Genomic DNA, 12,915 nt, shown 5'->3' on the forward strand with positions numbered 1-12,915 from the left:
ACTAATTTGGAGAAGTCTTTCAAATGACTTAAATATTAGTTTTTTTGGCAATTGACTTTTTATTGACTATGATCATTTCATCTTATTTTTATCATCTCATTTTGGGTTGTTTTATCCGACCACCGCCTTTGATTTTTTAAGGTATTATATAACCCATCATCAGTCAACGACATTTGGAGAGAGCCAGTGGTCCATTTGATTACTAGAGTCCACTGCCATACTTTTCTCACCCAATTCATTAGTGAATCCTTTTGCCCACCACAAAGCTCTGTGGTTACAACTTCATTGTCTCCTTGGGATTCAACACAACCTTCCGCTCAGTCTGTGCTTTTAAGGTTCTTTCTTTTGCTTATAATCTATACTGTAGTGTTGACCATACAGGAACAGTTAAGTAGATAGAGGTAGCAAAACTTGCAGGAATTGTTACAGCCAGCCAGAGGGGACTGGAAGAAACAAACATATTAACAGAGGACCCTAGAAAAGTCTGTGCAAGCCTAGAATCCGTTTTGGCCGAGACACTGAACCTAGGAACTGACAGCATCTTCAAATGCAGCTATAGCACATCCTTTAGTTCAAATCATAAGCCTGGTACGCCACTGTCAACAGCTCATTTTCATGAACCTAGGTGATGTAGTAGAACACTAGGGCTGGAGGCAGGAAGACCCAAGTTTAAATATATCCCAGTTTCTTCCACTATAAAGTGCATATAATTATAGCCTCCAGGGTGATCAAATGAGATAATATTTGTAAAAGTATTTAGCACAGTGATTGGTACACAGTAAGTGTTTATTAAGTGCTTATTTCTTTTGCTCCTGTGCTTCATTTTGTATTACACTAGTATCTTTTCTACATAGACCAACATCTTTAAATTACATGTCTATTCCCAATACTGGTCAAATAATTGCCAGTGAAAGAAATTTTCAACTTTCATAAATACAGGGTTTTCTTTCTTTCCTCAGTACTTTGTGGGGATAAAAGTTAAAGACCAGATTAGGTAGAACTCCGTAAGCATTTAATATTTATTAAATGATCAAACTGATTTATCACTTTCATGTCCTAGAATTAGTGAAGGCTGTCCAAAAATAATGCCATATCAGAGCTGAGAATATCTTCTGGATAAGGTATGTATGCCCCCATAAAAATTGGTTTTCTCAATAAGAAAATATATTTAGCATGCAAATCACCAGTGGAAATATTTTAAAGCCCATTTACACCAACCACATATTGCTCCTTAGTTGCTTAGGTTATGTGCAACATTAATTCCTTGGAGACCGTACATTATAACATATTTATTATATAATAACTCTAAAGGGAATGGAGGAAGGGATTTTTTTCTTCACTCAATTAGCAACTCCAGAAAATATAATATAATCTATCTAGATATCTTTGTTAACAAGAATCATGCAGTGATTCTTGGGATTTCCCAAAGATAAAACTATTTGTTTTTCTTTAAATTCAAATATTATATCCAGAAGTTTCTGAGTTTCCTGGAATTTCAAATTAAGCATGCCAGCAATGAGTTTCAGACAATATAGCATCTACTAATAGACTTTTACCGTTAGCAAGGAATTAATAGGTTTTTCAGGAGATAGTTTTTATTAGCTTTCTTGTTCAAAAGTTAGCAATACTAAATTGACACATGGAAATTGGAATAGCTAGGAAATATGGTGTTATGGGCAGTTTTGCTGATAGTGCATAAATCTTCCTTGCCAAAATAATACAATTTAAATTCTTCTCTACTTTTCCCACAGTATATTTTTATTTGAATTTAATGTGACTAACACATGAAAATAGCTCTTGATTTAGTCAATACATTTTTATATGGTCATTCACCACTAGATTAAAAAAAAAATTAAGCAACATCCATTGCTGGATGAGATAGGGAAGCCAATTTCACTACTAGTAGTAATACAAATTATCTTGATCTTTTAAAATTTAACTGTATTTTAAGAATATATTTCTACTGCATATATATTATATACATATATTACACATTTTGTGTTGAGCTAGAAGATCTAATAAACTTCCTCAAAGTCTCTATTAATTGATCTCAGAATTTAAAAATTCCTAATGGCTATTATTTTTATTTTAAGTTCAGTTGCTTAAAGAGATGGTAGATATAGAGGTTCCTCTCCCCCCCACATTTTAAATTGGAAAAATCTTCTGAGTGCTTCCTTGCTTACTATAATTTTTTTTATTAGATAGAACAAAATGTTGCCTTGAAAACTCTCTAACAAGGTGTTGTCTATGCAATTACAATGGATTAAAGATGTAGTGATACAGATGCTAGCTGACCTATTGTTCAATGACTCTTTTATTACCAAACTAGGAATGAAATGGGGATATATAACACACTCATCAAAAGCATTTGCCACTGTCTTGAAGGTTGTACAGTCTCAATTGTAAGAGTCCCTATATTGTGAAGTATAAATATGTCTATACATATACATAAAGCTCTTCTCCAGCATCTCCATGTACACATTAAGATTATACAAGATTCCTTTATATATGTACATATATTTTTTCTCTTCTCTCTGTATATATCTAATAAAAGGCAGTATATCATATTAAATAAAGAACTGGCCTCAAATCCAGGAACAAAAGAGGAAAAGGAAAAAGCATTAATTGTTATAGCCATCTCAGTCATGTCTGACTCTTTGTAACCTCATTTGGAGTTTCCTTGGCAAAGATACTGGATTGGTTTGTCATTTCCTTCTTCTTCTCAATTTACAGAGAAGGAAACTGAAGAAAATAGGGTTAAGTGACTTGCCCAGGATCACACAATTAGTGTCTGAAGTTGAATTTGGATTCAGATCTTCTGGACTCCAGATTCAGCACTATTCACTATACCATGCTCTTTTGCTAAAAACTTTTAAAATAGCATATCATCATAATTATTATATTAGTTTGTATTTATAATTATTTTAGGTAATATAATCATATTATACCATGATTTTATTATATTATCACATCATTGTATATTTGATCATTATAACAATTTTCATGCTACTAGGAAGTAGAGTAGATAGAATGCTGGGTGTGGAGTCAGAAAACCTGAGTTCAGATCCAGCTTTAGACATTTACTACCTGTGTGACTTGGCAAATCATTTAACCTCTGTCTGCCTCAGCTTCGGATTATAAGATGAGGATAATAGTGCCTACTTCCAGAATGATTGTAAGGATCAAATGCGCTCTCGCTCTCGCTCTCGTTCTCTCTCTCTCTCTCTCTCTCTCTCTCTCTCTCTCTCTCTCTCTCTCTCTCTCTCTTTCTCCCCCTCCCCCATCTCCTCCCTCCCTTCAACCCTAGAATCATTTGCTGAGATCTGAATGGGACTGTAATCTGCATTAAATGAAAGAGTCCCACATTGATAGACGAACAGAATTTAAAACATCTGTATATATATATGTCATTTTAAATATCAAATAACTTAAATAATTAAAAATAGCTCCTTCATCTTAATCAATCTCTTAAAGATGATATAAAACGGTATTTAAAATGATAAATATAAAATTATTCATTTAAACCAATATAAGATAAGAGTCTTAAAACTTCAACTTAAATCTAGGGGTCAAAGCGAACCATTAGATGAAGATAATACTTACATTTGTATGTAGGAAACCTTACATTGGTTTCCTACTGGAAAGAAATACTGAGCATAAAACCATCAAGGAGAAAACTCTATCTGAATTTCTTAAGGGATTTACTGGTCAAGTTGAACAGAAAGTTTATAGTTAAAGTAATTAACACCTGTGCAATACCAGTTCTTATTTATACTTTTAGAACCAAAAATGGATCATAAAGAAAACTGAAAAGGATTCTAATAAAAACTTACACAATATTGATGAGATATAAAAACTATCATCCTAAGGCAGCTAAAGAAAGGTCAATGTTTCTTTGCCAAAAAAGGGAAAAGAAGATTAATATTCTCAGGCACATGCTTAAAACACACACACATACACACACACACAAAACCAAGAATAACAACAAAAAAAAAATCCTATAGAAATATTTTTGGAGAAAGCAGAGATTACTGGAAAAAACAACCCTAAAGGCTGGTAACAGGCACATATCATTGGATTTGTGGTGTGCTAGAGATGGTCATCTAGAAAGGACCATGAGTTTCATAGGACATCAAATCACTCTTATTTAGGTGTCAAATTTTAGTAACATAAAGCTCCTTCAGTAAAACTAAAACCCTATTCATTTTTTATCTCTCGTCTATGCTGCTCCCATCTCTGATTTTGACATGACCAAAATCTAAAAGCAGACCTTGGGGAAATAAGGCAGATGGGTTCTTGGGAACGACTAGAGATTTAATATTTGGAAATAGCAGGAAGTATAATTTCCTCAGACATGAAGACTTATTAACACAGGACTATTTAAAGGTGTGTGGATTCTGACAGGTCTTACTATGCAAGAAAATCTTCAAGTGAAGGTTTAGTGATACTTTTTCTAAGTTGTCCAAAGAGAAGTCTTGCTAGACTATTCACTATTTATTGCTGGTTTTCATTGCTTCTTATATTTTGGATTCTAATATCTGCGTTTTTTCTTTATTCTTAGACACAATTATTAGCACACATACTACAATTAGGATGAATAAATGAAAAAACATTTATTATGCACTCACATTTGTCAAGAAACATACTAAGCCCCGAAGGACAGAAAAGTAAAAGTTACTTGCCTCAAGCTCACACAATTGAGGGAGACAAGACATTAAGAAAATGATTTAGCTGCAGTCGATATAAAGTTCTGGCAGTCTTAGGGGCTGTGGTGAAGTAGATGGCAAGGCTGAGATCATTAGATCCCATCACTGGGTCTGAGGACAGCCCTAGAGGGCAGAGACAAGGTCTTAGGATGTGCTAGTCATATGAAGGAAGACAGCTGATGGTTCCTATCTGGCCCAAGTCACCAGAAGGGCAGTCTGGATAGGTCCTGAATGGAGATGATCAGGCTAGGGAAGGGCGTGTTTAAAAAGCATACTTCCTAAGAGGGGAAGCCTCTACAGCAAGCTGCAAGTAGGGTGAGTTAAGATATATATTAGAGGGAAGGCTTGGAAGTAGCCTGGAGGCTTACACTAAGGCAAAAGTGAACCAAGGGCAGTGGGATAGATTTGGCTGGGAAGTGAGAAGGAATCTTCTTTGAATCAATAAATCAGAAAGGTAAACTTGTTGTGAACAAGGCCTGGCCTCTTCCCTAAATACAAAATGTATTCTGCTCAGACTGAGAGGCCCTTCAGGCCTATATGGGCAGAAGATTCATACTGCCATCATTAGCTATATCTGCTGCCCATGTAGTTACATGCACAAGTCTGAAACTCTTAAAGTGATGCACTGAAGTTGGACAACCGAGCACTTAAGGCTAATTACCAATTGGAATACTCTATTAGCATATGCTTGGAAAATGGCCCGTCCCACTATTCTGTGCCGGTTTGATCTTTTGGTGTATACAGAGAATTGTGGGAAGGATTAGGGGGTGGAGTAAGACAAGCCAGAGTGACTTTGGCGGTAGACGAAGAGAAGGAAGGTCCTGGAGATCCTGTGTCCATTCCCTTCTCTAGGGGTACCTAGAGACCAAGAATAAAGACCAAGGACTTTTGCTTATCCTGACTCCAGCTGATTCTAAGGCGCTAACTCGGTCTGCACAGTTACAAGCAAAGATTTCTTCTTTTCCTGACTTCTCCCAATGCCTATTAATAGTCATTTTTTTTTGCTGGTTTCTGATAAAATAAAATTTGCCAAAGCTACAGAGATATCAGAGGTTAGGCAAAGAACCAAAAACCTTGCTAAACTTTAGTTTTTTTCTAATTGAGGGTTCTGAGCAACTGTAATTGTATGCCTAATTTTTCTGTTAAAGGGAGGGAATCTGGTAGACCTGAAGTTTTATTGGCCCAGTTTTAAAATGAGCTCATCATTGTAATGTGGTATTGCTGTTTAGATCTCCAAAGAACAAGGGGATTAAGAAGGACAAGACAGAAAGATCATTGGTTACCTGCACTCTCTAAATGATACTGGCAGACATTGCTGTTAATACTTTTTTTTTTTTTTTTTTTTTTTTTTTTTTTTTTATGTAGTGAAGTAAGTGGAAACTTCAAAAAACATTTCTGAAATACTTACATTTGCTCAATGAAATGACCAATTTCTAAAATATTAATGATGATCTGACAGGTCATAGTTTCAAAGTGCAGAACAAGATACATTTTTGAACACTGCCAATATTTGAGATTTCTTTTGCTTGTCTACTTAGAGGGGTTGTTTTTTTTTTTTTTCCTGTCCTATTTTGTATAGTAGTTAGGTGGGAGAGATCCAGTAAAATTGTTTCCCTTTTCCCACCCCATAATAAAAAAGACTGAAGCATTTCTAAAACTGAATTAAGAGACTAGAATTCAGACTATATTCAGAAACATGAATATTTTAGTTTTGAAATTAACATTGCCTTTATTATATATTTTAAATAAAGCAGAATTCTATTGTTTCATATATTATTAATTGCCAGTTTGTACATGAAGTCATTCTATTCTGAACTTTGTAAAATTCAGAATACCTTTTTGAAAAAAAATTTAAGGGAGAAATGTTAGGCCACTTGAACTAATTTTAATGTCATTTATTAAACATAGTAGGAACTTAAATTTGAACTGAATTGTATTTGTGTATTTCTATTACTTAACATAAAATTTTTATTTTATGAGAATAATATTATTTTTATCAGAAAACAAAGAGCAAGTAAAAAGTGTTTCATATTTTAAAATCAGTTATCTTATCAATAAAATTTGTTTTTCTCAAACACTATTTTATCATGATCAAATTGTTCTTCAATACCACTTTTGGCTATTACTCTAGTCAACAACTTTTAGTAACCTTCCATTTCCTCAAGTCACAAATACACAACCTTGTGCTTATAACTGGTAGCAGGAAGGTAATAGAAGTGAAAAGCATCAAAGATAAAATGCAAAGCAAAACATAATGAACAACCAGTGTGAACTATTGTTTATCCAAAAATCTGTCCATATAACATAATAGGGAGAACATGGTGTCAAGTGTCAAGAAGACCACACCAAGGGCTACCAACCAATTTGCTGTGTTGAATTAAAGCTTGGAAAATAATTCCATAGGTGAATTCCAAAGTATTCTGTGGAGAGAGGCAGTCAATGGAGAGCAATGCTTCCTACACTCTGGAGCTACTGGATTTGGTCTGTTTTTTTTTTTTTTTTTTTTTTTTTAAGTCTACCTCTCCCCATTGATAACAAGCATCATTAGCTGGCACAGATGCACCTACCTAATCAACGTTCTCATTAACTATTACAGTTCTATCACATGACTAGATAGGCAATTCCTAACCATTTTTAAGACAAAGTTTACATTACGCTCCTCCCTAAAATATCTACTTCCCGGTTCTGATAAACTACTACAGAACATATTCTGTACACACTACTACTTAGTCAGCATTCTATATTATTCACTAATTATTTTGGTTTTGCTTTCCCTGCTAAATTGTTATTTGGAGACAGCAGCCCTTAATGGTAACTTCCATATAAAATGGGAAGGTTAAGTTAGAGTATCTTTATAGGACCTCATGTAGTGCAACTGCTTCATTTTTCAGAGGATACTATAACCCATAAAGGTTAAGTGACTTATCCCTCCAAGATCACATAATTAGATAATAGAACATGGATTCAAATAGAAATATTTCAAAGTCATTTTCTTGTAAACAACATTAAGAGAAAGGAAATTATTGGGAGCAGGACTAAGAGTTGAGAGAAATGAACACTTCCTTTTCCAATTATGAGGAAAGGAAATGTTAAGACTAAATGTTTGATTTCACTGCACTATATAGGCATGGACACTTAGGAAATTTACTTAAGATTTTTAAGCCGGCACTAATGAAATTTAGTTGGACTTTATCAGTAATTGGAGCAACCTGCTATCAGTCCAGTCAACCTTTCCCCCTTATACATATATAACACTTTCATAATTAATATCCCTTTTGTAATTAATAGCCCCAAATTCAAATCTCAGTTCTATCACTAATACACATTTGTCATTGGGCAATTTACTTAACCTCTCAGTGTGTCCATTTCCTCATGAATAAAATAATGGGGCTAGACTGAAGCCCAATGTTCCCTTTCTAGCTTTAAATCTCCAAACCTATGGCTTACCCAGTCATGCAAGAAATACCAGAGGTAGGGCTTACACTTGGAGTGTCTGAGTCCAACTTTGTGTAGAATCAGTACTAGAATTGTTCACCAAAACTGCTACATGTTCATTCCTCTCTACTTAAAATGATACAAGTATGGTGCAAAATTTAGTCATAAAATTGTAATTAACAATTTTGTTTTAGTAATTTTTAAAACTTCAACATTAATCTTTTTCCTTCATAGCTTAAGAAATTCTAATTTTTTATGTTATCTCTGATTCATGGCCACATTTTCGTTCATATATCTGGATTTAATAATAGTCTGTCTCTAAAACCTTCAGAGCTAATGATTTGTTTTATCCTCTCCCCTCTCAAATGGCACCTCCTTCAGAATTGTTCCTTGCTTTGTTGTCCTCCACCACTGACACAAAAATATAAAATTATAATCATTTATGGATTTTTATGTTAGTAACACTAACACTTGTTGCTTTTTCTCACGTTTTTTAGTAGCTTTATCTTTCATTTGAAGCAAGAAAATCTTACTCTTTATTCCTTTTCCTAAGACCTGTGTTCTACATAAATTGTAATGGCATCTACTGGGACACAAGCTCCTTGGAATTAGGGACATCTGTCTTTGTGTCATTCACAGTCATCTGAACAGCAACTTTAACAAGATAATGAATACATAATAAAAAATCCCTCTAACAATTTAAAATCACCCCCCACAGGATTCCCTAGCCTAAGCATTGCTTTTTACCCAACTTCTTTGATTGTCTATCAGAACCAATTTCTAAAGCATTTGCACCTTTATCAGAACAAAACAGAAAACTATAAGGCATTTATAATAGTTTCATCACCTACTGCAAAATGCTTCTAGAGGAATACTGATTTTGAACAGTAAAAAAAAGCATGGCACATGAGCAAAATTTTATTTTGCATTTTCATAATGAATGCATTCACATCATTTATGTATAAAAATAAGCAATGTAAATTATAAAAATTTATAACTTATAAATATGTGTATATATATATATATTCCTAAAAAGTTAAATATGAAAAACCCCAATCTTACACTGTATACCCAGGAAGCTTATTTATTACTAACTCACAGATGTCCTTGTATTGTTTGCAAATATCTAGTGAGCCAAGTTCATCATTTTCTTCAAGCTCATCTGAAGCAATGCTACCTTGAGGACTAAGTTCTAGTTCAGATAAATTAGATGGCAAATAAGAACTCACTTGAGATGTTCTTAATGACTGGCTTTTTTCTAAAGATTTTTGGCCAGTTTTTGAGTTAAGTCTATCATGGATGGGTTTATTATTCCTCATTTCTTTATTATGAATGTCATTTTGGTCATTCTGTTTTTCCTTTCCTTCACTCCAATATGAGGAAAGGTCACTGCTGGAGCTACTATTTACATCTACTAGACTTTTGCTCTCAGACTTTGAAAGATGAGATTTTTTATACGAATGTACTGGTGAGCCAACTGAAAAAGGTGGGGTAAGAACAGAATTCATTTCACTTTTAAGACTTTTTCTAGACATTCTAGATTCACTAGACTTACAATTAGTATTTAAATAAGAATAACTGAGGTTATCTGCTTCCAGTTCAGGATTACTATCATGAAGTTTAGAATTTCCAAAAGTATCATCAGCACTGGAAAAATCTTCAGAATAGTATGGACTAGTAAAGTCATCGGAATATTTCATTTCTGGAATGCTTTCAGAATGACTATTTTTTCTTGGTTTACTATCATTTGAATTAGGTGGATGAAAATTATAACCCACAGTTTCATTTGCTCCATTACTAAAATCTGTAACAATATTGTCTATTCTGGTATTCTCTGCATCAATATCTAGAAGATTGACTTTTACTTCTTTCTTAACTTTTTCTGAAACATTTGTTGGAGTGACATTTTCTGGTAAAATGGGCTTTATCACTTGGCCATTTTTATACGAGAGTTCTTATTTGCTTTGATTTCAACATTTCTCTCTTTTTCAGTTCTAGTAACATGAGTTTCTTTTGCAGGGCTCTGTCCTTCAGATTCCACCCCATTTTGCTCTAAAGTTTTAATGTTTTCAGGAAAAAGAACATCTGAAGCCAAACACAGATTGCTGGAAAGTGTATGTGGCTTCCCATGCTTCTCTGTAAAGCTTTTTCCTTTAGATGGTAAAATATTAAGCTTTTCTGTATCTGGCATTTCTGTTTGCATTTTTCTATACTGTTCTCTTTTTTCATGAAGTATTAACATGTTTGGGTTTGTTTGCTTTAAACGGAGTTTGAGTGTATTTGTAAGGCCATAAAACAACTTTCTCCTTGGAACCAATTTTTTTTGGCCGTTCCTGCTTTTTTCAAAACATACACCTTTTCTGAGGTTGTGTCCAACCTGGTTCCTTAATAGTGGAGGACTTAGGCCCTCTTCTTTTTTCCTGGGTAAAAACTTGTCTCCCACTTCCTCAGTTTTACAAGGAGCATTGTCAGGGGGTTCTGGGGCTTTCCCATCCTCAGTCCTGTATAACCAGGCTAAGCGAGGGTGTACACTAGTAGCAGCTGCAAGTGGCTGGTTATATAATAAAGATAACTCAACCAATAAAGCATTTAATAGAGGTAGATGCCTTATTGCCTCAAGTTTATCTTGGTCAAAAAGTCCATCTTGGATAGGCTGAGATTGGGTCATGGCAGTCTGACTCTGATTTGATGGGATATCATGGTTCTTTACCAAGGGACAGGGAACCTTTTCTTCCTGAACCACATTATTAGATTCCCTAGGCACATCAATTTGAGGTATAGTTATGAATTTGCCTTTAGCTGGTGGCACCTTTTTTGGTTCCAGATGAGAATAATAGAGAGGTGGTGGGCAAATTATATTTGTTTCAAATTCTAACTCTGTGACTTCCTGATTTTTTGTACTAATACTTTCTCTAACCTCTGACTGGGAAGAATCTGTCAACTCAGTATCTATATCACTCCTATCGTATTTGCTGGGAGTATTAACTGTCTTAATCACATATTCCTGTTGCTTTGGCTGAGTTTTATCGTAGGTAACTGACTCAATCACTTCTTCCTGCTCCTCTAGTTCTTTTGTTTTAACTGTCTTAATCACATATTCTTGTTGCTTTGGCTGAGTTCTATCGTAGGTAACTGACTCAATCACTTCTTCCTGCTCCTCTAGTTCTTTTGTTTTAACTGTCTTAATCACATGTTCTTGTTGCTTTGGCTGAGTTTTATCGTAGGTAACTGACTCAATCACTTCTTCCTGCTCCTCTAGTTCTTTTGTTTTAACTGTCTTAATCACATATTCTTGTTTCTTTGGCTGAGTTCTATCGCAGGTAACTAACTCAATCACTTCTTCCTGCTCCTCTAGTTCTTTTGTTTTAACTGTCTTAATCATATATTCCTGTTGCTTTGGCTGAGTTTTATCGTAGGTAACTAACTCAATCACTTCTTCCTGCTCCTCTGGTTCTTTTAAATCTTCCAAATCCTCTGGATCCACTTGAGCAAAGCTTTCGAGTGTTAGAGTAATCGGCTGCTTTTCCTCTGGAGCTGGAGGGCGCCTCTCCTTAGTCCTTATCTCCTCCACCTCACTCACCCCAGCCCCAGCAGGAATCTCCTCCCTCTGGGGGGGCCCGGGCATCTTTGGGGGGACATGGCCCAGCAAAGTGCTTCCCAAATCGGTCAAGCGGTAGCCCAGGTAGATTTGCCCGACCTGTTCCCCCATCAGATCTCTCAGCACGTAAAGACCTCGGTGGCCCTGGGAGGGCCCCGTGCCAGTGAGCCCTTTCCCCTCTCGGATGAGCGCTCGGGCGGTAGGAGCCAGGGAAATGCTACAGCTGCCCAGGAGCTTCGGGGCTGGGGTCGGGCTGCCGGGGGGTACCGTCAGGAGCAGCGCGTAGAGGGGGGAGACGGTCAGCAGACGCTGCAGGACGGCCGCATCCAGGCGGAAGAGGCAGGACTTGCCGCGGCCGAAGAAGAACAAGCCGGGCCGGCGCTGGCGGGAAGGAGCGGCGGGGCCCCCCGGAGGATACACCAGCAACGTGGGGAAGTCCAGCAGGCGGAAGGCCACGGCCAGGCGGAGGGAGCCGGGCGGGGGCGCCTCCTCCTCGTCCTCCGGCAGCGACGGCGGCGGCGGTAGGAGCCGCGCTTCCAGATGCACCCAATCCACCAGCAGCTCCAAGGAGAAGAGCCGCTCAAAAGCACCCTCACTCACCGTCGCCATCACGTTGCCCCGAGAGATTACGACGCCTCCGGGCTGAAGGGGAAGCGGAACTCGGTAACTACAGGATCTCGCGAGAGTCTCGGAAAGGCAACGCTGGGCATGAAATACACAGAAAGACCGAGACGAGACGAGTGAGCCCAAGCGGGACGGGGCGGGGCGTCCGTGGTTGCTTAACTTCTCGCGAGATTGGCGGGAAGTGCACTGGCAGTGCTTTTTCCTTTGAAAGCGGCGTCCTGGGTTTGGGATTTTTCTTGCGTTTTAGCAGAACGTGCCCAGATCTTCCTCCCTTGGAAGACCCGGTGCAAATCCCACCTCTGTCACTGCATGTGTGACCTAGGCAGCTTTCTTAATCTGCCCGCGTCTGTTTCTTCAGCTGTAAAATGAGGGAATCGGGCTACATGGCCTCTGAGTTCCTTTCCTGTTCTAAACCTAGAATGTCCTAGTCTGTCCGGCTCATCTGCGAAATTAGGGGGCCAGGAGGAATGAGGTTTTTATTAGCGATTTTTTAGGCAGTGAAAGTGGAGGCTTGAAACCAGAACTCATTTCCGAGTACCTGCTCCCTTAAAT

The 12,915-nt window shown here is 37.0% G+C and overlaps 1 protein-coding gene across 1 annotated transcript; it reads right to left on the reverse strand.

The window, feature by feature from the left end:
- Positions 1–4,610: 4,610 nt before the first annotated feature.
- Positions 4,611–12,403, reverse strand: MAP10 (microtubule associated protein 10). Its single transcript, XM_051993600.1, is given in 2 exon segments — positions 4,611–10,071; positions 10,074–12,403. Coding segments are annotated over 2 exon segments (3,147 nt in total). The 5' UTR covers positions 12,349–12,403; the 3' UTR covers positions 4,611–9,199.
- Positions 12,404–12,915: the final 512 nt, after the last annotated feature.

Source organism: Antechinus flavipes, chromosome 4, assembly GCF_016432865.1.
Source record: "Antechinus flavipes isolate AdamAnt ecotype Samford, QLD, Australia chromosome 4, AdamAnt_v2, whole genome shotgun sequence".
Classification (NCBI taxonomy): domain Eukaryota; kingdom Metazoa; phylum Chordata; class Mammalia; order Dasyuromorphia; family Dasyuridae; genus Antechinus; species Antechinus flavipes.